This window comes from Arvicanthis niloticus, chromosome 12 (genome assembly GCF_011762505.2).
Source record: "Arvicanthis niloticus isolate mArvNil1 chromosome 12, mArvNil1.pat.X, whole genome shotgun sequence".
NCBI classification, from domain to species: Eukaryota; Metazoa; Chordata; class Mammalia; order Rodentia; family Muridae; genus Arvicanthis; species Arvicanthis niloticus.
The window spans coordinates 18596460-18623716 of NC_047669.1; the positions used below are offsets into that span (position 1 = coordinate 18596460).

At 41.3% G+C, this 27257-nt stretch overlaps 1 protein-coding gene across 2 annotated transcripts in view; it reads right to left on the reverse strand.

Moving 5' to 3' along the window:
- Positions 1 to 6375: 6375 nt before the first annotated feature.
- The window catches only part of Pak2 (p21 (RAC1) activated kinase 2), a 63254-nt gene continuing 42372 nt past the window's right edge, over positions 6376 to 27257 (reverse strand). For both annotated transcript variants that reach the window (XM_034514977.1, XM_076942790.1), the window contains exons 8-15: positions 26116 to 26179; positions 23598 to 23646; positions 22707 to 22819; positions 20215 to 20332; positions 16120 to 16219; positions 12847 to 13043; positions 10359 to 10496; positions 6376 to 8782 (exon numbers count right to left, since the gene is read on the reverse strand). In XM_034514977.1, the coding sequence (XP_034370868.1) occupies positions 8696 to 8782; positions 10359 to 10496; positions 12847 to 13043; positions 16120 to 16219; positions 20215 to 20332; positions 22707 to 22819; positions 23598 to 23646; positions 26116 to 26179 (866 nt within the window). In that variant the 3' untranslated portion in view covers positions 6376 to 8695. The remainder of the gene's footprint in view (positions 8783 to 10358; positions 10497 to 12846; positions 13044 to 16119; positions 16220 to 20214; positions 20333 to 22706; positions 22820 to 23597; positions 23647 to 26115; positions 26180 to 27257) is intronic.

Genomic DNA, 27257 nt, shown 5'->3' on the forward strand with positions numbered 1-27257 from the left:
TGTTTTCCGATGGTCTTAGGGGACCCCTGTGAAAGGGTTGTTTAACCCCAAGGTTGAGAACCAGTGATCTCAGAGGTTAGCACTGCCCCCTCACAGACTGATAAACAGGCAATTGAGCAATGGATCAGAGCACCTTGCAGGCAAGACAGGATCTGACAATAACAACTTTGGGATAGCCTCGATCCCACCTTGGCCTGGACTGTTTAGTTATGGCCTTGGACGATGAATGCTGGACTCTCCACTAACAGATGTGGGGTCACTGGGCTCCATTTATTTCTTACTGGCTACAGTAAGTCTCCTCTGCTTTTCACCACCCTACACCTCTGTAATTGGTGTACTGGAGACTGGAGGAATAGCCTAGCATTGAGGGGCTGCCCAGGCAAGATTTTGTCCTAAAAACTCCAGTCTTGGTCCCTTTTACAAGATCTTTGTGTCACAGACAAAAGATACTCAGAAGGAAAGTCAGGAAGGACAATTTTATTGCACATGGTGATACACACCTGTATACAATCCCAGATGGAAGCAGAAGCAGAAAGATCTAGAGCTTAAGGCCAGCCTATGCTACATAAGACCCTATCTAAAAAGGAAAGAAAAGGAAGAGAGAGAGGAAGAGAGAGAGAGAGAGAGAGAGAGAGAGAGAGAGAGAGACAGAGAGAGAGAGACAGAGAGACGATAGCAAGAGTTACTAACAGGAGTGTGGGTGAGGGGTTACTTACAGGAGCAGAAAAGACTTAAAGGCAGCTGTATCACCAGAGCCAGCCAGCATGGGTGACGACAGCTCATGAAAACTGGAAACCTGGAGCTCACTGCACAGCCTGCAGGCAGCCTGACAGGTTGCAGTGTCTCTTTTCAGGCAGCTCTGATCTGATGGTCTGAGCGTGTCTCTCAGCAGTCCTCTTTGCTTATATAAGTGTGGGCAAGGTGAAGCCTGACACGGCTGGCTGAATTGGATTTTTGTGGTATCCTTACTTTGGTCTGTCCCTGGTTACCGATCTGGGGGGAGGGGGGCAGTATATGTTTAGTCACATCTCTTTGGGAATGTGGTGACACATGTGCATATATACACACACCATCCTGGTTAGCATTGTTAACTTGACACAGTTTAGAGTCATCACAGAGGAGATGCTTAAATCGAGGAATTAATTACCTTCATTAGATTCGATTGTGGGTTATGTTCGTGAGGATTGTCTGATTGTTGATGAAGAGGGGTACAGCCCACTCCGAGTGGCACCATCCCTTAACAAGGGGGTCCTGGGCTGTATAAGAAAGCTAGCAGAGTATGTGTGCATCAGCAAGCAGTGTTACTCAGTAGTTTTTGTTGTACCTCCTTGGATTCTATAAGAAAGCAGGCTGAGCAAGACAGTAAGCAGTACCCCTCCATGGCCTCTGGCCTCCATGGCTCCTCCAGATGCTTTCCCTGTTAGAGTTCCCACCCTGACTTCCTTAGATGATGAGCCATAGTTGTGAAATGTAAGCCAAATAAGCCCTTTTCTCCACAACTTGATTTTGGTCATGTGTGTTTAATCACAGCAATAGAAACCATAACATGTTTGGCTACATTGACTGAGACCAGCCTAGGATACAAGTGATCTGAGAGTGAAGGAGAGGGGAGAGAGAAAGTAAAAGTCAAAACTCGTCAGACTAGATTCCCTCACACATCTAGAAGTCAATAGCAAAAGCACTCACCCAGTCTGTCTGACAGTCCTTGGTCAGCTTCTAGGTCCTCCTAGTCCTCTGCCTATATCCTCTCTGAAAGTCCAGTTGAGGCCAAGAAAATGGAGGCCTAGATTCTGTTACCTTTAAAGATGGCATCATGTAACTATAACTATGGTACCAGAGTTTGTGTTGCTTGTCACCACAGTAAGTCAGGAATTGAATCCCTGAGTTGTTCCTTTTTCATAGAGCTGGCGATTTGAGAAAGTGACACATAACATCTTTAAAACACTGCCTTATCTCGGACTAGCTCTGGGTAGAGCGCCCTCACAGTAAGTACACAGGAGGCTCTGGACTGGATCACTAGCACTACCAAAAACGCCAGGTGCAGTGGTGCACACATGTATGGCACCCAGAATTTGGGCAGTGGAAGCAAGAGATCAGGAGTTCAAGTTGTACTCAGCTACTTACTATGGTTATGGCCACCCCGGGCTCTATCAGACCTGCCTCAGAAACAATTGAAACCTTGAATGTTTCATAAGGATGGGAGCAAAGGCCGGCAGTCATGCCAAAGTTCCATCTGTCCCTCTGGTCGTGTAGTCAGCCTTGTCTCCGAGATTCTTGATGTTCACGTCCCTATTATCTTCTACGCCTTATCATAATGGTCTCTGCCAAAGAGTCTGCAGGCTCCCCGGGGCTCCAATTTTCTTGATGGTATGTGCACACATGAACACATTATTCCCCCCCCCCCCGCAAATAAAAGATCTGGTAAATTAGGAAGTCATTAGTAATGTTGGCAAGGGTGGTTTTGTGGAGAACAGAGGGGTAGATGTGACATTGAGAAGCACACAGTAAGTGATAAAATAGTTGCTATCAACCACTGAGGCACTTCTCAACTGTTCTAAGGCAAATGCATTGAGAGGTTTAAGAAGCTGGGCATGGTATGCTGTGTCTATGGCCCTGGCTAAGCAGAGTTAAGGGCTTACGGCCAGTCTGGGGAGCACAAAAAAGACCTTGCTTCAAGAAAAACAAAAGAAACAACAACAACAACAACAAAAAACCCAAAACTTTAGAATACAGAATTATATATGTACTCATGTATGTAAACAAGACTCATTAGTGCCCCCACCTCCAGGACTTGCAGTTAATGTTTGGTGAGGGAGACATTTTCTTCACGGTATAGCCACTTGGGCAAGATGCCCACGATCCTATAAGCAACCCTAATCAAGCTCATTAGGGCCCCCCCACCCCCCAATAAAACTAAACATGAACTAGAAGAGGGACATGAGAGAAGGTAATGGGGTATGTGTGACTAGGACCAAAGAGATTATACATATTAAAAAATATAATATATAAAATATAAAAATATAATAAAGCCATTATATATAGTATATGCTATACATGTGTGTGAGCTGTCATGTGGTACTGAGAAACCCAGATCATCTGGAAGAGCAGCCAGTGCTCTTAACTGCTGAGCCATCTCTTTAGGCCCCAAATAATGTACCCTTAAGTTCTTTGTGCTTGACAGAGATTCTGGCTAGATGCTTATCACCAAACCAACCAGGTTAGTTTCTGAGGTTCCAAACAGGTTTGAAGTGCTTCCCTCCAGCACAGGACAGTGTGTTACGTGAAGGCCACACGTGCATCAGGATGCAGAGGCTGACGTGGTTGTCTTCTGCAGCTACTCTTCACCTTGTATTTCCAGGGAGAGTGTCACTCCTGGATCTGGAGCTTACTTGAACTGGCTAGACTGGATGGCCAGTGAGGCCCTGGATCTGCCCACCTCTACACAACTTCATTGCTGGGGTTATACGTGCATGGCACCACACCCAGCTCTTTATGTGGGCACTAGGAGCTGAACTCCGTCCTCACGGTTGTTTGCCAAGTACTTTACTGACTGAACTGCTAGCTCAGCTAGGAGTAATTTAACAAGGTTGCTCTGAATCAAATTTACAACAGAGAAGAGTTGTGCTTTCTGCCCCAACCTTAGTTTATTTTTTTTAGAATTTTATGTTCATGAGTGTTTTGCTTACATGTGTATGTCTGGTGCAGAAGGATGTCAAAAGAAGGCATCAGATCTCCTGGAACTAGAGTTACAAATGGTTTGAGTCACTGTGTGGGTACTGGGAATTGAACCTGGATGCTCTGCAAGATTTAAGTACTCTTAACCCTCAAGCCATCTCTCTGTCCCCCTGCCTCAGCTTTATAGAACCTTTTTAAATTTGGAGCTTTGGTATAGAGTATGGCAGCACAGCTTGTACTCTCAGCACTTGGAAGGTGGAAGCCGGGGGATCAGAAGTTCAAGACAAACATTGGCTATGTATCAGATTCAAAGCCAGCTTGGGCTACATGAGACTATTTTAAAAAACAAATATGATACCGTGATACTATTTAACAGGTTTAAAACCCTTATCCTTTAAAATACTAGCAAACAGAGTGGGGGTATAGCTCAGTGAGTGAAGTACTTGCCCACCACTGTGAAATCCAGGGTGTGAGCATCTGTACTGCGTGGAACTGGATATGGTGGTGTGTGTGAGTGCAACCTTAGCAGCTGGGAATGGGAGGCAGGGAAGTTTGTCATCCCAGGCTGTACAGAAAATCTGAAGTCAGCCTGAGCTATGTGGAACCCTGTCCCTCCTGCCCCCTTCAAAATACTAGTATTTTCTTTGAAAACCTTGGTTTTTTTTTTTTTTTTTTTTTTTTTTAAAAGAACATCCTTTATTGTATGTGCACTGGTATTTTGTCTGCATGTATGTCTGTAGAGGGTGCTGGATCTTCTGCAACTTGAGTTACAGATGGTTAGAGCTGCCATGTGGGTGCTGGAATTTGAGCTCAGGACCTCTGAAAAAGCAGCCATTGATCTTAACCACTGAGCGGTCTCTCCAGCTTCCCTTTTATTTTCAGGATAGGTTTCTGTGTAACCTTGGCTGTCCTGGAACTCTGGAGATCAGGCTAGCCTCTGCCTCCCAAAGTGCTGGTATTAACGGTGTGCGCCACCAGCACCTGGCTGAAAATCCGTTATGACTTTGAAATATTTATGCTTTTATACTATTCTGACAAAAATGGAAATTTAAGAAAAGAAAATAGAAATGAAAGTTTATTTCTAGCCCTGAAAGAACAAAATTATTCAGTCATCAAATACAGCAGTTAATAGCAAAGTACAAATTGATTGTGTTAGATTAAATTAAAAAATAGAAGGCAATATAAAATTTGAAAACAATACAGAAACAGGCTACTTTTATCCAACTCAACTTCTACCTACCAAAACAAGGAAAGCCAAACAACAACAAAAAATAAATTAATTAAAAAGCGACTACTTTCCAAACAAATACTTAACTTCAACCGATTCTTTTTCTTGACACAGAATGAGCATGTTTGACAAGGTTATTTTTTTTTTCCCCCCCTGCTCTTCAGGTAGCACAGAGCATCGAATGAGAAAGACTTGAGTTCTTCCCAGGCCAGGCAGGCCAGTGCTTTAATCTGTTCCTAACTCTAACACCATCCAACACAGCATCTTTGCCAGAGCGGTCAGCGAAGGTACTGACAAGAGAGGGAATGTGTGTGGATGTTTCTTACACACACGCTAAAGAAAAACGACTTAAATATCTATCATAGAATAGTGGTGGGAGACCAATCTGTTTTGTATAGTGCTATGAGATTCTGTTAGAAAAACCAAAAAGAAATATTTAACAAGATTTTAGCAATTGTTTTTAATTCGAAATTATACAATACTACCAAGTAGTAGCCTATATACTTTGTATTTTTAGAGCAAGCAATCAAGCTTGGGGCTTTGTGTGTGATAGGCATGTGATTCACCACTGAGCTACACCCCTGGTCCCATTAACTACAGTCTGAATCTTTATTAGAAAAAAATTTAAACATAAGACACAATGGTGCATACCTTTAATTCCACTACTTGGGCAGCAGAGGCAGGAAGATAGCTGTGAGTTCCAGGCTAGACTCATCTAAACTAGCCAGGCCTATATAGCAAGACCCTGTCTCAGAAAAGAGCGAAAAAATTTGTTATCTATGAGACTGTGTGTATGTGGGAGTGTACATTGAGGTCAGAAGCCAACGAGAAGGATCAGTTCTCTCACTTTAGTGGCTAGGCTCAGCAGACAGTGCCCTTGTCCACTGCTCACTGGTCCCGTAACATTCTGACAATTTACTGATTACAGATCTCAGTATGCTTCTAAGATTTCCATATTCAAAACTGGATGCGGACTGTTTCAACACCCACCTTCTAATAACCGCGGTCTAATAAGGTCTGAAAGCATCCATGCAACAACACAGTACACACACAGGAGCCCATGGGGAAATATTTCTTGGCAGCTTATAGCTGCCTGTCAAGGCCCAGCCCTTTAGGACTGGTGGTCACGAGACATGTCAAGCAGCGTAATGTTCTCTGTGGAAGGGAATACAATGTGCTAGTCGTGGTGCAGCAGGCTGCACTCGTGCTTCTTTCCACTGTTCTAGGTGGGTATGGTGTTCTGTAAATGCAGCAGAGAAGATACCTTTGCAACCACCACAAAGTCTGTAATGTAATAAATAAGCAGTAAGGCAAACAGTTCCTAAGGACACAAGCGGACGACTAAGGGAGGCGCTGACGGGATCCTTACTCTAAGAGATGGCAAAAGAGGGAATACAGAGGTAATTACTAAAAAAAAAAAAAAAAAAAAAAAAAAAAAAAAAAAAAAAAAAAAAGAATCTCAATTCATACACTTGTCTTTCAACAAGATCTCAACATTTTAATTTAAAATTAACTAATAAATCACATTTCTATATTGCTTTAAAGATTATTTTGTTTAAAAATGACACATCTCAAAATTAACCGTTACTATTAGCTATTCCAGGTTAGTTTATCCAGGTCAGGAGAGAATAAACCACAGTGCAGCTCCCTTAACCTTGGAGTCAGGCTTGAATGACAGAGTCCGTCGCCAGCAATGGACATGCAAATAACCATCCAAGAAACTGTAAATACAAACCCCAGACTGCTTCTGTTGTGTAAAAGCCCTTGTGGAGTCACAGCATAAGTAGGGGCAGTGGCATGTGTCCCCTGTGCTCTCTATGACGTAGGATGGAGCACCTTCTTGAGCAGTCCCACCATGTAGCTGGCTTTCCACTGCACTGGCAGCACTGCCATCACTGCCATCACAATCTATGCAGACAGCTGCTTACAAACAAGGCTCACAGCCAGAACTCGAGGCAGCACAGCTTCCCACCACAAACCAACCAGGTTGTTCCTTTAATCGAGTGACAGGTGTAGGAAAATATAGTCCAGAGGAGAAAGAACTCACATGGACAACAGGCCAGTAAGTGCTCTAGATGTTGACTCGCTGAAATCTTTCTCTATCAAAAACCCTAGTGGTCTCTTCTTATCCCCAAATTCTAATGGGAACAACAGGAAATGAAACCCTGCCCCTTTCCCCAACCCAAAGAGCAAACTTAATTCATTCATGATTTGTACTCTGCAGAATGGCAAGCATGTGTCAAGTTCTTTGAAAGGGGATGGTGGGGACAAACCTGCACCAACCACAGAGATTTCTTTTCTATGGCTGCAGGACCGTAGAATAGACAGCAATACCTCTTCCACAGGCAAAACAACAAAGCAATACAGAGAAGCAAAGAACAGAAAAGACAGGAGGGGAGAGAGGGCAGCTAACAGCTAATACTATAGGTCACAGACCTTTTATTAAATCTTTAAAATAAAAAGTATTCCTAACAGTACAAACACTGCAGTTTTCTGACTCCAGTTTTTTACAATGAATACCCTACTCATTTGGAAACCAAACACTACAGTACCCACACCTCAAATGATCCATCAAGTACTGTGCCACTTCATCTTTCATGGACAGTAAAACATTGATCATGGGCTGGGAACACTGACGGTTAGATGAGTCTTTACAGTTCACTGCCATAAGCTTCACCTCTACAATATTGACATTTCATTATTGCAACTAGCCTAGAACTCTCCAAAGTTCAAATCTCACTTGGTTTCTGCTAGTCCCAAATATTTTTCCTTTTAAATAGGAAAAGCCTTAACTTTAAAATTTTGAAAATTCAATGGTTATTACTTGTCCTAGAGGGTGGAGGGGGTGTATGTGAAATAAGGGTTGATTCAAACAAAGAAGGGTTGACTCAAAACTGACACCTAAAATCATAACATATACAGACACTCATTTCCAAGGAAACACAGGGAAGGGAGCGGCACCAAAGTTAAAGCCTGCGAGAACAGCATCACTTTGGTTCCTAAAGCCAAATACAAGGAGAAACAGGCAGGAAAGAAGACAAAACAGTGAGAACATACAGTCAGTGGGATTTTTTTCTCTGTATCAATGATTTAGTTATAAATATAGATTATTAGTCCTCTTTCTATACATGTAACAAATGTCAAACTCACTACCATGAAATTTCTAAAGCTGACTCTTTCACATTTGTTAAAAAAGGTAAAAATCACATACTTTCCCCCTTTCAGTTTAAGCTCTGAACTGAAATACTACACGTACAACAGCTGGTCCTAACTTCTATAAAAAGTTAAAACATTTCAAGCTCCTTTCCCAATATAAAGAGCTACATAATTTTTATCACATCTGCCTTGAATTTAGGCGTAAGAAAAACTCAAAGCGACAACTCAAAAGGAATGGGTTAGAGGAAGGAGAGAGAAGACCAGCAGATGAAATACTCAGAAAAACTCGAATCTGACATTCAAGTATGGGAAATACCCCAAAGGAGACAATGGACAGGATCTACATACTAAGAGTCATCAAAACAGCATGCAAGCGTCACGCGCTGTCTGCTGGAAAATAAATGTAAGGCTAGCGATGCAGTCCACGATTCCTTTTGGACCCTAAAGCAGGGGCTCATTTCAAAGTCAACTCTCTTACTGCAATTTTCTCTTGGTCATCTTTAGAAAATAATAAGTTGCTTGTTTTTCTCCATGTGATTCACACTTGTCTCTTTACACCCTTCAGAGTAACAATTTCATGTATTAAAAGACTTCTTTTAGAAAATGAATAGGGAACAGGAGGCTTCGGTGACGACATTAGCGATTACTCTTCATTGCTTCTTTAGCTGCCAGGATCAGTGGCGTCAAGCTAGATAATGGTTTGGCCAGTTTCAGGAAAGGATGCTGCCAAATGGAAGGGAGAAAGGAAGCTTAGAAGTGTTACTCAGTTAGAAACTAAAGCCCCCAAATTACCTCTGAATCATCATTTAACAAACTAACCCCCCCCCACACACACACTCAGCACGTCACTTTTATAGCTCCAAGGAGGGGTGGCTGGTGTGGGGTGTGTGAGCTTATTTGTGTCTGTGCACTGCCATCCTATCTGTGTGCATCTGTGGAGGCCAGAGGTCAGTGTCAGGAGCTCTCCTCTGTCACTCTTCCCCTTATTTCCCTCAGCTCCAGGGTTTACAGACATACACAGCCACATGCAGCTACTTATGTGGGTGCTAGGGGTCAGAACTCAGGTCCTCATGCTGTGCAGCAGGCACCTCATCAACTGAGACGTCTACCAGTCTGGTTTTGGCTTTCTGAGCTAAGGTCTATAAAGCTTATCCTGGCCTCAAACTCATAGCAATCTTCTTGCCTACTACTTAAGAAGTCACCCTCTTTTTCTCCCTCCTCCTCTTCTTTTCCCTCCCAACTTTCTTCCCCCCTTCTTTACTTTTCTGTTTTTTGAGATAAAGTTTCTCTGTGTAGCACTGGCTATCCTTGAACTAAAAGATCCTTGAAGTGCGGGATTAAAGGTATGTACCATTACACCTGGATCCTTTTTATCTTCTTAAGTTACATTGATTTAGTGTGCAACTGTGTGTGTGTGTTCTAGGGATCAAGCTTAGGCATTTAGGCCTGGTGGCAAGTGCTTTTACCCAGACAACCATTTAACCAACACCAAATAAGTTTTGCTAACTGTTTAACATCTACAGATTTAAGGGGCCAGAGAGATAGCTCAGAAGGCAGAGTGCTTGCCTTATATGCATAAAAGCCTGGGTTCAAACCCTAGTACTGTATAGGCAGGATGCTCAAGATTATTCCCCATTTTTAAGCACATTAGTGAGCTGTAGGCCAGCTTGGATCACATATATAGAAATGAATAAAGAAATAAAAATTAAGCCAGGCGGTGGTGGCACACGCCTTTAATCCCAGCACTTGGGAGGCAGAGGCAGGCGGATTTCTGAGTTCGAGGCCAGCCTGGTCTACAGAGTGAGTTCCAGGATAGCCAGGGCTACACAGAGAAACCCTGTTTCGAAAAACCTAAATAAATAAATAAATAAATAAATAAATAAATAAATAAATATTAGTTCTTCAGAGTTAATAGTCATAAATATACTCATGATAAAAATGAACAGGTCCAAGAATTGATTAATTATTGAAACTTACTACTATGATAAAAAATTATGGAATTAAACATTCTTTTTAAGCGCCAAAGAGATGGTTCAGCAGATAAAGGCACTTGCTAACAAGTCTGATGACCTGCCTCTCTTCCCTGAGACCTACTTGGTGGAAGGAGAACACCAACTCTTGCAAGTCTCTTTCATGCATGTCTGTATGCACACACATACACACAATTAAATTTGGAAACAAACTTTACTAACAGAAATCAAAGCCTAAAATGCAGCCACAGCTGGACTCTTGGCAAGTAAATAGGGAAACAGGAACACCACCAAATTCATCTCCCAACAGTTACCTTCACCAAACTTACCTGTAACAGTTCTTTGGCTGAACCCCTTTTCTCCACATCCATTTCTAAACACCGATTTAAGAAATCCCGAAATATTGGGGAGAGTTTTTCTGGATTCTGAAGCTCAGGAGTTCCATTTGTTGCTATCAGGTATAATGCCTAAAAACACAACATTCTGGCATATTAAGGTCTCTCACAAAATGACAGTGCATCAAGTTTCACACTCTGGCCTCTAAAAGCCTGCACTCTCCAGAGGCAGTTTTTCTCTGTTCATACTCAGAGTGTTAGGCTCCTGGCTGTTCTTCAAGACCTTTAGCACCCGCCTAACTCATGAGCCTAACAGCCAGTATATGCCTCCTTTCTTGTTTCAGTGCCAAGGACATGCAGACGACTCTTCCTCACTCTGTCACTAGAGCTCTTTGCGCTGGGATCTCTAATGCGACTCCTGTCCCGATTTGTGAAGCAGTCACATTCCCCAACCTGTTCTCCCGATGCTTCTGCAGACATGCTTCCGGGCACTCTCCCTTCCTCTGTCAGGACGGTAGCTGCAGTAACAGATGTACTCTGCAGTTCATCCTTTTCACCTGTAGTGCCCCGACACCAGCAACTCTGGGACCCTGATCCTCCCAGTGTCTGTCATTTCTGTGTGTGTGTGTGTGTGTGTGTGTAGACCAGGCCTTGTTGCGCTTTCCACTGAGCATCACTGTCAGCTCATGTTACTTCTATGTTACTTCTTCACCTTCTTTACTTTCACAGTATTCTCTTGGATCAATGTGATTAAAGTTCTTACCACTTCTTCCCTAAGTCTATGCAGCTAAGTATGGTGATAGAAAAGGCAAAATCATACTGGCTAACATCTCTTAAAACTGACATCTGCTTAAACTGGGCATGAAATCTCAGCATTCCAGAGGCAGGAGAATTAGTTGGTCTCTGCATAGCAAGTTCTAAGTCAAGTAGGGCTTCACAGTGACTTACCACCAAGAAACAAAATAAAACCACAGCCCGAATAAATCATTACCTCATATGGGTTTAGTGTTTCCAACAACCACAAAAAATTTCCCTATTCCCATTCTCCCTTTCCTTTTGTGTGTGTGTGTGTGTGTGTGTGTGTGTGTGTGTGTGTGTGTGTGGTAAAAATTCAAGACAGTTTTTCTGTGTAGCCCTGTCTATTCTGGAACTCACTCTGTAGACCAGGCTAGCCTTAAACTCAAGAGATCCATCCGCCTCTGCCTCAAAGTGCTGGGATTAAAGGCATGTGCCACCACTGCCCAGCCTCTCCTTGTCTCTTGAGACAGCATTTTGGCTTTGTAGCTCTGACTGGCCTGGTACTCACTGTGTAGCTGACACTGGTCTCAAACTTGTAGGTCATCCTCCAGCCTTAACCTCTTGGTGCTACATTACAGGTCTGAGCTACTGTAAGGAAGTTTAAAGGAAGGAGTGGTAGAATCTCATCCTCTCAGCTGCTGGAATACTCAGTTCAATCTGTGCTTTTGTGTGAATACAGGCTTTAACATTACCATTTAGGCATATTATCTAAAGGATCTAACCTTTCTTCTATTCTTGGAACATAGGGGCCAAGGTTCATGGGTGAGAATCTTCTTGCTATACACAGGATACCTAAATGTGCAGGAAAAGGCACCAAATGGGCTGGTATGTGAATAAACTTCCTTCGCACTTATGATGCCGTGGGTTCAGTCTTAGCACCACAGACAACTGTGTGGCGGTGGTACACATCTCTATTTCCAGTACTTGGGAAGAAGAGGTAGGTAGGAAAATCAGAAATTCAAGATCATTTACAGCTAATAAGCAACCCCCGCACACTGTAACCAAAAAGAAAAAAAGAAAAAAAGAAAAAAAAAAAAAACCCAAAACCAACACCTATTTAGGGTACTTCTTTAGGCAATTAGATTTACAGACACACAAAACTATATAACTCACTACCCCAAATCTACAAATTTTGAACTCTCTACTCTGTGACTCAGAAGCAATGCTTAAATATAGAAAAAGAAAGATTAGATTTCATCAATCTAATATATTCAAATTCTTGTACAATAGTTGACACAACCAAGTGCAAAGTATGTTTTGAAGAGAAAAACTTTTTCTGGGTCCTGAGTAATGGCTGCCAAGCAGGACAACTTGAGTTAAACCCAAAAACTGACAAGGTAAAGGGAGAAACTACTCTGACACTTTTCCCCTGGCCTCTGTACATGTGCTGTGGGAAACAGAGATGCAAAACATTTTTTTAAAGAAGAAAGCAGGGGGCTGGAGAGATGGCTCAGCGGTTAAGAGCACTGACTGCTCTTCCAGATGTCCTGAGTTCAATTCCCAGCAACCACATGGTGGCTCACAACCATCTGTAATGGGATCTGATGCCCTCTTCTGGTGTGTCTGAAGAGAGCAATGGTGTACTCATATGCATAAAATAAATAAATAAATAAATAAATAAATAAATCTTTAAAGAAGAAAGCAAATTATTTCTTACAGTGAGACAGTGTTTTTTCAGTCTTACCCGTAAAGGATTCTCATTGAGGTATGGAGGCTCTCCTTCAACCATCTCGATGGCCATGATGCCCAGAGACCATATGTCAACTTTGGGACCATAGGCTTTCCGTGTAACCACCTCTGGTGCCATCCAGTACGGCGTTCCAACCATAGTACTGCGTTTGCTCTGTTCAGGGGTGATCTGGGCACAGAAGCCAAAATCAGCTACAGAAAAAGCAAAGCAGCAGGATTAATGGCTTCACGGGAACGTCCACATATCCCCTTCACAATAAAGCAAAGCCCCAGGATTAACAGGTGACGCGTCCACATATCCACATCAGCAGACATGGCTGTGCTTTCATCATTCAACCTCTTCTCTGTAAAAAATGTGAATATAAAGCAAAGCAGGCTAAGTTTAAAGTTTTTGAGGTTCTGATTTACTAATAATTTTCACATTCACTTTTCACAACAACATATAAATTATCAGGCTTTTATCTTCTGAGTAACTTAATTCTTTTTTTTTTTTTTTTTATTTTTAAAGAATTATTTATTTTATGTATGTGAGTACACTGTAGCTGTCTTCAGACACACCAGAAGAGGGCATCAGATCTCATTACAGATGGTTGTGAGCCACCATGTGGTTGCTGGGAATTGAACTCAGGACATCTGGAAGAGCAGTCAGTGCTCTTAACCACTGAGCCATCTCTCCAGCCCGAGTAACTTAATTCTTAAGAGTTAAAATTTGAAAGAGGTCTAAAAAATTATCTAAGGTGAACAATAAAACTAAATGCAGTGATTAAATCTCAACATGTTCAGAACATGGAAACTACATTTCTTTCTTTCTTTTTGGTTGGTTGTTGGTTTTTAATACTTTCTTTTAACATTTATTTTGTGTATGTAGGATGCATGTCTGAGTTTAAAGGACAATTTTCAAAAGTTCATTTTTTTCTCACTGTGTGAGTTCTGAGAACTGAACTCAGGTTGGCGGTCTTGATAGCAAATGTGTTTACTGGCTGAACCACTTGGCCAGCAGAAACTTACATTTGAGTAAAATAACCAAAGCCAGAATCACTATGCATCTAACTTAGCAGAGGCTTAGAAAAGACCACACTTAGCTGTAACTGCACAGAAGGTGCTCCAACATCTTACTTACATTCAAGGGACAATAGGACCTGATGCTGGCTGGGATGAGAAGTTACAATTTTTCCTTTCCTTCTGATGTTAAACCCATTTAACTCATTTTACTGTTTAGATTTTCTTCAGACAATTTCATGAACTCAAGACATACTCAAGAAAGACCCTGAAGGTCAGACATGGTGGCACATGCTATTAATTCCAGTGATTGACAGGGAAGCAGAAGCAGGCCTGTGCATTTGAGGCTGGTTTCACAGTGAGTGCCAAGACAGCTAGAAATACATAGTAAGTGAGACCTTGTCTCAAAACAAAAATAACAACAAAAACAAAACCCAAAAAAGAAAGACCTCGATCCAACTCTGGAGCCTCCAAACTCGAGCTTCTGAGTCCTAGGATGTGCTACCATGTCAATCTGGCATCTACTGACTCCTTCTGTAACCTGTTAACCAGTGTGGCCTTATAACCCTTAGACATTAATTATACATTTACTATTTATAAATAATATTGATTAACTGCTTGTTTTATTTTGTAACTTGTTTTTAAAAACTTTATTTTCGCCGGGCAGTGGTGGTGCACGCCTTTAATCCCAGCACTTGGGAGGCAGAGGCAGGCGGATTTCTGAGTTCGAGGCCAGCCTGGTCTACAGAGTGAGTTCCAGGACAGCCAGGGCTACACAGAGAAAACCTTTCTCGAAAAAACAAAACAAACAAACAAACAAACAAAAAACAACAACAACAACAACAACAACAACAACAAAAAACAACAAAAAAAAACCTTTATTTTCTTTATTTTGGAGATAGGGTCTTACTGTGTAATTAGATTGGCCTTGAACTCACTGGAATTAAAGGCATGTGCCACCAGAGTTGGCTTTATTTCTGGCTTTGGGAAGATAGGGTCTCCTACTATAGTCCTCAAATTAGCTAACCTCAAATTAGCAGCAATCCTTCTGCCTCAGCTTCTTGAGTGTAGGGATTATAGGCATGTCCCATTCCAAATTACTTTTAGATTATCTTTTCATTTTAGTATATTATCAGTTGAATTCTTAAAATTAAAAATACTAAATATCAATGTTCTGCTCAACACATTTAGTTTTCCCTTATAATGTTCTGGGACTCTTTCATACATCTATTCAGTAATTCTATAAATGAGACTATTAAAAGTATAACTGTTGGGTACACTAGCATTTATAGTGAGAATGAGCACTTATCATAAGCCAGGGACATCCCAAGTAATCTTTAAAAAGTTATTTAGTATGTGTAGGAGAGAGAAAAATGAATACACACACACACACACACACACACACACACACATCTTGAGGCTAGAGGAGACACAGGATACTGTCTCAAACACAAAGGGGAGTGCACAGCTTAGTAATCTAGGTTTAATCCTCAAACTGTATAAAACTGGGTGTGGTGGGACATCTTTAACTTGAGAGGCAAAAGGCAGGACTAGTGCAGGTTCATGGCCAGCCTAGACTGCACAGCAAGCCCCACAGCAAAAGAATAGCAATTTCTGATTATTAAATAACATTTTAGAAAACACAGCTGAGAAAGGAGGGTGGGGGTTGGGAGCAGGCCCTTTTAGCAGACCAGATTTAAAATAATCTTGGTTTCTTGCTTCACTGCTTTGAGTTTTAAAACTAGAGAATTCTTGGGTCTTGAGGAGTCCTCACTCCAGAGGGTTTTGTGGGATTATGGCTCTAGAGGAAACATGTCTGGCTGTTTCATGACCTTCCTGCATCTGACAGGTAAGGAGGGAGATTGTTTTCCACGTATCCCTGAGGTCAAGGTCATGCGGTCTTCCTCTAATTAGACTGTCTCCACAAAATTCTAAGAAGGTGAAGGGGGTGGCTGAGAAAAATACTCCAAGTAATTACAGACACCTAGTCACATTTCTCCTATAAGCAGAATCAGTATCAAGGTAGCCCAGACGTCCTCTGAATATTACTTGGTTTTAATCTCAAAAGTAATTCCCAACACTATTATTTTCCTTATTGTACATTTGCAAAAACAGACAAAAAAAGATCAAGTAACTTGCTCAAAATATTCATCAAGCAGTAGCTTTGCTATGAACACAAGTTGCCCAGTTCACAATGCACATTTAACAAGCCACCGACCTTTACACAATCACAGATATATTAATAAAACATCACTTCATTGCTACTCACTAAGTTTAACTGAGCCTTCCATTCCCAAAAGCACGTTGTCACTTTTGATGTCTCTGTGGATCACTTGATTAGCGTGTAAAAACTCCAACGCCTGTAAACACTGAATGAAGAGAGAAAACAGCTATCAATGAAACAGCTGAACAAGTCAAAGGGAGTCACATAGAGCTGCAATAGCCCGAGAACTGCTCTACATAGTAGGAGACTCTCCAAGAATTAACATTTGTAGAGAAAAGATAGCCTCTCATCTGCAAAGTTAAGAAATACAAACACACAACCTTGTGTGGACATGATGCAACGTTACTATAATCTAAGCAATGGGAGGCTCCAGGGCTGTACAAAGCAACACTATTCAAAAAAAAAAAAAAAAAAAAAAAAAAGCGCCTCAAAACCAAGATTTTCTTCCACAGTCTGCCCTTGAACTCTACTGTGTAGCAAAAGATGACCGGAGCTCCTGATCCTCCTGCTTCAACTTCCACAGTGCTGGTATTATAGGATGGGCTACTACACCAGGCTTATCAAATAATGCCTCATTTACTTTCTTGGTCACTGCTTTTGGAGGTCGGGGTAGGTAGGGTTTTTTCCTATACCTTAAGCTGGCTTGGAGAGCCTAGTAATCCTTTGCTTCAGTCTCACAAAGTACTGGGACTACAGATACAAGTCACTGAACCTGCAGATGGGTTCCCCACCCATTAAAAAAAAAAGCATTTTATTTTAATTGTGTGTGGGAAGGGTAATTTTGCACTCAAGTTCATTTCTTTCAGAAGCCAGAAGAGGAAAAGGGATCCCCTGTAGTTGGGAGTTCTAAGTAGTTGAAAGCAGCCAGATATGAGTGCTGGGAACCAAACCCTGGTCCTCTTAAGAGCAGGAAGCATTCTTAACCACAGAGCCATCTTTACAACCTCCACTTCCAACTGATTTTCAAAATGTAGTTTTGAAATGTAGTTTTCAGTGGCTTCACTTATAAAATGTTGACTGGGCCTATTTAACTTCTAGGTCTTTTCAGGGTTAAATGACTAAAGCTACACTGCACTTGGTAAATATACACAGGTTCCTGAGAAATTATGTCAACTAAAGTGCACTTGTGACCAGGCATACGGTAAGTGCACATCTTTAATCCCAGCACTCAGGAGGCAGAGGAAGGAAGGAAGGAGCATTTTTATGAGGCCAGACAGAGTTTCATAGTAAGACCTTGGCACACAGATATAAGAATGAATTATGATCATTCTCATTAGAAACTGAGATCCTTCAAAGTCTAATGTAAGCCATGGAACAAGTAGGTAAGATCTGGGTAGTTTGGCTCTGGTTCAAGGCTTCACTGTGTAAGCTGACACTCTCATACTTCCACTATTCGCACGGTCTGATGAGGGGAGGGCTGGCCACAGGGCTCAGTGGCACAGCACTGGCACACAGGGGGCTCTGGGGCTCAATGCCAGCACAAAAAGACAACTAAGAGCCCTTAGTATAAAAGAGTAGCTCTGCCCTGATGCCTCACACCAGAAAGCACTGAGTAAAAAAGACTAGGTTTTTCCCTTCCTTAAATACAAAAGGAGGGCTGGAGAAAGATGGCTCAGCTGTTAAGAGCACTGACTGCTCTTCCAGAGGTCCTGAGTTCAATTCCCAGCAACCACATGGTGGCTTACAGCCATCTGAAATGAGATTTGATGCCCTCTTCTGGTGCGTCTGAAGATAGCTACAGTGGACTCACATACATGAAATAAATAAATAAATCTTTAAAAAATAAAGTAAATATAAAAGGAGATTTTAGGAGGACTGGAGAGATGGCTCAGAAGTTAAGAGCACTGGCCACTTTTCCGGAGGTCTTATTGTCACAGGGGCTTCAGTCCAAGGGGAATCCAATGCCCTCTTCTGACCTTCTAAGGTACTGCATGCTCACAGTACACTGACACATGCATATAAAATGCCCATAAATACATCTCAACAAAACAAAACTGTTTGGTCCATTGCTCTTAAATGTCAGAGAAGATTGTAAACTGTGAATCTGAGAAAAGTCAGTTGTATTTTTTTTTAAATTGTTTCTATCAGAGTGGAACAAAATCTGCACACCATTTTTAACAACTAAAAGTCTTATTCCAAATATTCAACTCCTCACTTAAGGGGAAAAAGAAAAACCAGACACCCTGATTAGGCTCTCAAGAAAGGATAAAGAGTAGGAAAACGCGTCTACAAATGTTACAGTTCTAAAATGCTGGTACGCCGGGCGGTGGTGGTGCACGCCTTTAATCCCAGCACTTGGGAGGCAGAGGCAGGCGCATTTCTGAGTTCGAGGCCAGCCTGGTCTACAGAGTGAGTTCCAGGACAGCCAGGGCTACACAGAGAAACCCTGTCTCCAAAAACCAAAAAAAAAAAAAATGCTGGTACATGAAGATAAAGTGAATGGATGACAGCACTTCTTACACCTACTGTTCGATCAACTGAGAACTGCTGGGAAAAAAAACAACAACTAAACAAACACTTAAATTTTAGCCAGCTTTTAAGTGACCAAGCATAAACATGCTCTTAAAGGGATGTTGCTGTGTGGACTAGGAAAGAGCTTTGTTGGTAGGGTGCTGGCCAAGAATGGATAAGGTCCTGGGTAAGTCTCCAGTACTGTGTCACACTGGATGGTGGTGCATGCCTGTAATCCCAGCGCTCAGGAGGTGGACGGACTACATGAGGCCTTATCTTACATAGCAGTTGGTTAATATTTCCTAAGAATCATGTTTTAAACACCTTTAATAAAAGCTGAAAAAGAACAACCTTATGTATACAATGTTTCCAATTCATATATGCATTACTGTAGTTGCTGAAAGCTAAAGCCAAATCACAGAGAGCACAGAACGGTCCTGTGAACTTAGCACTTTTGCTTAAGCAAACAGCAGCCCAGACACTCATTAGTAAATATGAAGTGCAGGCCAGTGAGGTGGCTCAGCAGTATGTATGGGCCAAACCTAAAGATTTGAGTTCAGTTCCTCAGACACACATGGTGAAGGGCAAGAACAGACTCCCACAAATTTTTCTGTGACTTCCATGTATGTGTCATGATATGCACATGCTCACACATATGCATACACATACAAGTAAAAATGTAGTAAAAATTTTAAAATATACAAGAAAACAGTCTTTTTACTGTCAGTGGTCTTTCACTAGAGCCAAGGGCAATGCACAGATACTTAAGCAAATATTTCTTGTTTATCACACTGGCTCTACTTTTCACTACTGAATTACATATTTAAAAAAAATTTATTTATATGAGTACACTGTAGCTGTCTTCAGACACACCAGAAGAGGGCATCAGATCCCATTACAGATGGTTGTGAGCCACCATATGGTTGCTGGGAATTGAACTCAGGACCTCTGGAAGAGCAGCAGCTGTCTTAACTGAGCCATCTCTCCAGGCCTGAATTACACATTTTCTTTCTTTCTTTCTTTCTTTCTTTCTTTCTTTCTTTCTTTCTTTCTTTCTTTCTTTCTTTCTCTCTCTCTCTCTCTCTCTCTCTCTCTCTCTCTCTCTCTCTCTCTCTCTCTTTCTTTCTTTCCACATTTTCTTCCTTCCTTCCTTCCTTCCTTCCTTCCTTCCTTCCTTCCTTCATTTATTTATTTGGTTTTTTCGAGACAGGGTTTCTCTGTGTAGCCCTGGCTGTCCTGGAACTCACTCTGTAGACCAGGCTGGCCTTGAACTCAGAAATCCGCCTGCCTCTGCCTTCCAAGTGCTGGGATTAAAGGCGCGTGCCACCACCGGCCGACAAATTACACATTTTTAATGCTATCATATTTTGGAGAGTATCCTATCTGGATGATATAAACCATAATAGTCATGCTGCTAAAGTCTGCTTGTGACTTCCGTACCTCACAGAACTAAATCTTGTTCCACTGGAAAGAAAGGGCTAAGGTTCTTTTTATTTTGACTGGGGACAGGGTCACACTACGAAGTCCCGGCTGGACTCCATGACTAGCAGGCTCAACCTCTTATCTGATGAAATGATAGAGGAAAACCTTCCAGTCTATAAAGAAAAATTCTCTACCCACAAAACCCTTCCTTTTTTCATCCTTGCTAAGCACACATCTCCCTAATGTCCAAAAGGGAGGCAAACCCACCTCTCTGCATACAGCAGCAATCTGCGCTTCATCCATGCAGGTTTCTGTTACAACATCAGTGAGGGACCCACCAGCAAGGTACTCCATTACCACAAACAACTCATCTCCTACCAGGTAACTGAAAAAAAAAAAAAACGTATGAAATACACACGGCTTCTTAATTTTTTCTAAGAACATGGCTCTCTGCATTGTGGAATTAAAATGCCAAGCACAATAATAATAAAACCAAAGAGCCAACAGTTTGAGAACCTTGAACAGCACTTGACAGTCAGAAAAGCACAAACTAAGATATCCTTATCTGGGTGTAGTGGTGTGTACCTTTAAACCCAGTGTTTGGGAGGCATCAAGCCAGGCGGATCTTTGTGAGTTTAAGGCCAGCCTGGTCTACACAGTGAGTTCCCGAACAGCCAGAGCTACATGGTGAGACCCTGTCTAGAAAAAAAAACCAAAACAGAGTAAGATAAAAACAAACAAACAAAAAAATTAAGATGCTCTCAGCTGGGCGAGGACAATACCAACACTTGGGAAACAATTAAAAAGATCATTCTGAATTAGAGGCCAGCAGGGTAGGATACTTGTCTCAAACAAAGCAAAAAAAAAAAAAAAAAAAAAAAAAGCCCCCTCACCCACCCCCACCCCAAAATCTACCAGGCAGTGGTGGCGCATGCCTTTAATCCCAGCACTTGGGAGGCAGAGGCAGGCAGATTTCTCAGTTCGAGGCCAGCCTGGTCTACAGAGTGAGTTCCAGGATAGCCAGGACCACACAGAGAAACCCTGTCTCGAAAAACAACAACAACAACAAAATCAGTATCATTTTAAAGTTATTTGACTGATGAGTATATGTGTTACTGCAATTAGAATAATTCAAGGAAAACAGTATTTTATTTACAGTCACTTATGTGTGTGAGTGTTTGCCTGTGTATATATGTATGCACCAATGTGCATGCCTAAAGGCAGACAGCGAGTACTGGATCCCCTGGGACTGCAAACAGAGTTCTGAGCCACTTTGTGAGTGATTAGAAATGAACTCCAGTCCTCTGTAAGAGTAGCTAGTGCTCTTAACCACTAAGCCACCCTTCCAGCACTGTGAAATTAATATAGAAGACAAGAAAACGAGTAGCTGGAGAGATGATTCAGTGTTAGGAGAACTCCTGCCTTTTCAGAGGTCTGAGTCTGGTTCCCGGCATCCATACTGCAAGGTTCAAAAACACTTGTAACTCCAGTTCTAGGGTTCCGACCTACTCCTCTGGCCTCTACAGGCACTGTTATGCCAACTGGTGCATACACAGACAAGCAGACGCATACATACGCATCAGTAAAAAACATTCTTAAAAGGGGAAGAGTAAATGATGTAACCATATTATATATAATTAAAAAAAAAAATAAAGAAGATTCCAAAAGGAAAGCAAGGAAACAGACCTGAAAAATTTGTTTCTTTGAATATAGTCCTCACAAATAAGGCTTAAAGTCTCAAAATATATTATCTTTCCCCTATTCTAAGCAATTTAAATATAGAAAATCATCAGTAATCTATTATAGCCAATATAATCTGTCATTATTCACTAAAGTAAATGTGATTCCTTCTTTAAAATGTCATTTGTAATACACACAATTTTATATTCTGCCTTCTGTGGTTTTAACACAATACCTAAGCTCAGAGACCTTTTGAGAGCAACCTGAGGTAGAGACATGGAATGTAACATCTGCAATAGAACCAGCTGGGCAGGCATGGTGGCACAAGCTCTGTCCCTAGCCTCCCAAGAGGCCAGGAAGCTATGTAAAATAAAAACTAATCTCAGAGTTTAAAAACTGGGTGGCTGGTCATCTCTTGAGATCACGGCATGTATCACAGCCAGCCATTCCTTCCTGGTTCTGCTCTGATCATTTTAGTGAGTACGAGCACCACCAGCAGTCCTTCGGGGAGAGCCCTTTCTTTCACCTTCAAGTGAGATCCTTGAGAAAGGCCCTCAGTGCAGGAGACTGTTTCACCCCTGACTTCTCAGCACTGCCGTTCTAATCTCAAGTGCTATGCTTGTACCAAATACTCAAACCGCACATTTCTGCACTTTCTGGATGCTGGGACCACCCTGTGTCCTCTCACAGACTCTCAACTCAGCATCTCTCCAGCCCAACAGTTCCGTATTTTCATTCTAGTGTATGTTTGTTTCCTTTTTCACTTATTTATGACTTTTCATGCATTTTGCCTAGTGAGTTTATGTGTACATGTGAGTGTTAGCAGAAGCCAAAGCAGGCATGGCCCTTCTGCAGCTGGCTTGCAGGAAGGTGAGAGCTGCCCTGTGGGTGCTGACCTCTCCAGCTCTACTGTCTCATTTTTTTACTTTCTTTTATTCATTCTCATTTTTAAAGACAGGCCCTCATCAGGCCCATTCTGAACTCTCAATCCTCCTGTCTCAACCTCCAAGGCTGGGATTACAGTGCTGACTCACCACTCCTCAGTTGATCTCACTGTTAAAGAAAATACTCATATTTACCTGTCCAAGAAGTTAACTATGTTGGGATTCTTTAACTCTTTCATCACCAGAATTTCATTAATGATCAATTCCTTCTTTGGTTGTTTCTGTAAATTAATCTGCTTGATAGCAACCTATAATAAACATATTTGAAACATCAAGACAGCATTCCTAATTCCCTAACAAAATTACAAGCACCGATTAGTAATTCGCCATGTACAGCTCACTGAAGGCACAGCCTTGCTCATATAGATGTTTCTACATGTATATAAGTTACACAAAATGTTTGGTGATACAGATTTTAAATTATGCTTCAATTCGTACTTCAAACATTTTTTAAATGCTATTTTGCCTGTTTTACACGTGTGGGCTGCACATGTGCCATGGCTGCACGTGCTGAAACAGAGGGAATCAGCTCAGAAGAATGAGTGCCCTTTCCCACGAAGCCATCTCACCGACCAACCCTACATTCATCTTCAGGTTTACTAACTAACATAAGGTCAGTCTAAATCCAAAACTGGTAAATATTTAAAAAGGATTTCTTTATTCATGATACTAAACATACTCATTCTTTGTTCACCTAACATAATACCTGCTGTTAAGACTTAACAGATTAATTCTTATACTACATCTAGGGCTAGGGAGACAGCTCAGCTGGTAAAGCTCTTCTAACCATCAAGACCTGAGTTCCTTCCACCCCAAACCCTGCTGTGGTGGTATGTACTTATAAAACCCAGGGCTAGGGAGGTGCACACAGGCAGATGTGTTGGCTTCCTGGACAGCCAGCTTCAGTTATCTGGTGAAGACTGCCTCTGGTTACTACACATCCATGTATATAGAAGCAAGCTTTCATTTTCCTTTTACCTATACAAAGAACTAACATGCAAACATGCAGACTTGAGCAGTAGTTACCTCTTGTCCCAGGGCCACATCAGTTGCAGTAAAAACTGTTCCAGAAGCCCTGCAGGAAAAAAAGATAGAATGAAATCCGAGTTCTTATCAATTACAGAATTTACACAATTCAAAGACTTCAGACTTTGAAAATTAAAACAAGATTTAACATGTTAGACTCAAGAGTAATGAAAAACAAAGAAAAAATGAAAAAAGAGGAAAATGAAGAGGCAATCCTTATGGCCAAGATTTACATATGAAGTATTTCAGACCTATAGAAATATAGAAAAGCAGCACACACTCACAAATTTACTTCTGTGCTTAAGAAAAAAAAGAAGTGGCATGGTGTGGTGGTGCACACCTTTAAGCCCAGTGCTCATGGGGTGGAGAGAGGGAGTCTGAGGCCAGCCTGGTCTATATAGTCTATACAGTGAGTTCCAGGACAGCCAGGGCTATGCAGACAAAGTCCCTGTCACACAGAGAAACCAAAACCACAAGAAAAAATAATGAAACCAGAAAAAAAAATCCAAAATAGAAAACAAACAAACAAAAATAACCTTTTCTCTGCAAACAAAGAAATACGCAAGGTATACATGTCTATGACCCTGCTTAGAGTGCAAGGCAGGAGGCTGATGCTGACTCAATGCTAGTTTGGATGTCAGAGAGTTTGTCTTAAGAAAGCAAAACTCAAGCCAGGCGGTGGTGGTGCACGCCTTTAATCCCAGCACTTGGGAGGCAGAGGCATGCGGATTTCTGAGTTCGAGGCCAGCCTGGTCTACAGAGTGAGTTCCAGGACAGCCAGGACTACACAGAGAAACCTTGTCTCGAAAAACCTAAAAAACAAAAAACAAAAACAAAACAAACAAACAAAGAAAGCAAAACTCAAACCAACTTCAACTCAAACCAAATTCAAACAATGAACTATGACAAACTTCAAGGCAGGCTACTTCCTAGCCTTTGTAACAAGACCCTCTGGTCTCTGTTCTGTGTGTATCCTGGGTCTAGAAAGAATATCTATGTCTGTACAGATGTAGCACCTAACAACAATAAATTTGCTTAGGCAAGAAACAGAAGGTGGGACATCCTGGAGGAAAAAGAATTCTGGGATAGATCCAGGCAGGAGATTCACCTGGGAAGATGTGAGGAGACAGACGCATGTTATCTGAACACAGGTAACCAGCCATGTGACAAAATATAGGTTAAAATAACTGGGTTATCCAAGTTAAGATCTAGTCAGAGTAGAGCCTGGATATATGGTCAAGGAATTTGTAAATAAATTTTGAGTCTGAATCTTTTTCTGGGAGCATGGGGCTGGGAGGAAGAACCAGGCCTAATTTTATAGATGTGTACCATTCCTAAACATTTTTCTGAACTTCTAATCACAAAGACATGGGTATGTTTCTCAAGAAAATATATTTGACTTTATTTTTAAACTTTACAATGTTTTGTCTCTGCAATTTCAACACTGGATTTATGATTGTCATTCATACACATAACAATTATTCTAGTTCATTCATCATCATTATTATGTAACTATCTATTATTATCCAAAAATACAAAGGTTAAAAAAGGCTGGAGAGATGACTCAGCGGTTAAGAGCACTGACTGCTCTACCAGAGGACCTGGGTTCAATTCCCAGCAACCCCGTGGTGACTCACAACCATTTGTAATGGAATTCGATGCCTTCTTCTGGTGTGTCTGAAGACAGCTATAGAGTACTCATATACATAAAATAAATAAATAATTCTTAAAAAAACAAAAACAAAAAAAGGCTGGAGAAGTAGCTCAGTAGAAGAGCTCCTGCCTGGATACACAAAGCTCTAGGTTTAATCCTTAACACTGAAAAAAAAAAAAAAAAGGATGACTTTCGTTTTTTTGTTATTAAAACCAGTGCTACAAATAAGATTTGAAGAGAGAATAAAACAAAAACCCAATACTACCAAAAGCCTGCAATAAATATGTTAATTCTCTTTAAAATACATTTGAGTGTAATTTTTCTATCTGATCCCTCACCACCTATGGGAAATGACATATAGCAAAAAGCAACAAAACCTACACATAGTGACACACAGCTGTAGTCCTAGCACCAGGGAAACTGGACGGAGGATCACTAAGATTTGAATTACACAGTGCATATGGGGCCAGCCTGAACTACATAGGGAACCCTTATTAAAGAAGATGATGACGCAGAAAGTGAAAAGGAGAACAGGGTGAGGGAAAGAGGGAGACAGGGGGAGGGAGGACAGACAATGTAAAGCTACTATTAACCAGTGATTACGTTTATTTTTTTGAGACAGGTCTCACTATGAGCTAATAAGGCTATTCTCCAACCTGTAGCAATCCAGCCTCAGCATCTCAGGTGATAGGTTTACAAGTGTGTATCATTACAGCTAACTTAGAAGTGCAGTTTTATTTTAACATACATACATTATATACATAACAACTGTGTTATGTATTTACAATCTGCAGAACAGCTCTGTGCTTAGTGTCAGAGGGAAGTGTCATAATGAATATGATGTCAGAAGAGAGCAGCACTTACCCTTGACCAATTTTTTCATATCTTGTGTATTTTTTCTTAGGGTCACCTATGCTCACAATAGTTCCTGTTTTAAACAAAAAATCAGAAATCAGTCAAGCAAACTAAATGCAAACAAAATTTGACAATTATTCTTTTTAATATCTACACTGATTATAAAAGTGCTTTTCCATATGCTTTTCCATATTTTCCAAGCTTCAAAAATAAGTTGTTTTAAATAGTCAAAATTAAAAAAAAAAAAAAAAAAGTAGGAGCTGGAGAAATATCTCAATGGTTGAAAACACAGGATCTGGGTTCAGTTCCCTGCACCCATGTAGTGGTTCACATCTACCCATAACTCCAGTTCCAAGGGATCAAACCCCCACCTCTGACTTCTGCTGGCACCAGGTATGCACTCAGTACACACACAGGCAAAAGGTTTAATACACAAAATTTTAAAGCTGAAAAGAAATAAAAAAGAATAAGCAATAAAAGGTGGTTGCACGTTTCCATCAGTTATCTTTGTTTGTTTGCTTTTTGAGACAGGGTTTCTTTGTGTAGCCCTGGCTGTCCTGAAACTCCCTCTGTAGACCAGGCTGGCCTTAAACTCAGAGATCTGCCTGCCTTTGTCTCTTGAGTGCTGGGATTAAAGGTGTGAGTCACCATGCATGACCAGGTTAGACTTCTTAATCACCTTCTTAGAAATCATAACATTTTAGTATAACCAATTGTCTCAGTGAGCCTAAAACTCATGGGGTCCTCGGAATGTAGGACTATAACACTACTAAATTAAAAACCAAAACCAAAACCAAAACAAAACAGGGACTCATCTATCCCAGGCTAGCCTGGAACTCACTATGTAGCTGAAGATAATCTTGAACTTTTGACCTTCTTGCTTCTACCTCACAAGTGCTGGGATGCAAGTATCCAGCATCCTACCCTACCTCTGTAAATCTGGGATCTAACCTCTTAGTGCATGCTAGGCAAGCACGCTACCAACTGAGCTCCTCAGCTCTTTTCTTAGACTATTATTTGTTTGAGATATCCATGACTAACTCAGAACCTACTTTGTAGCCTAGGCTAGCCTTGAAGTCATACCAACATTCTGGCACAGCCTCCCAAGTACTGAGATTTCTGATAAGAGTTACCATGCCCATCTAGGACTT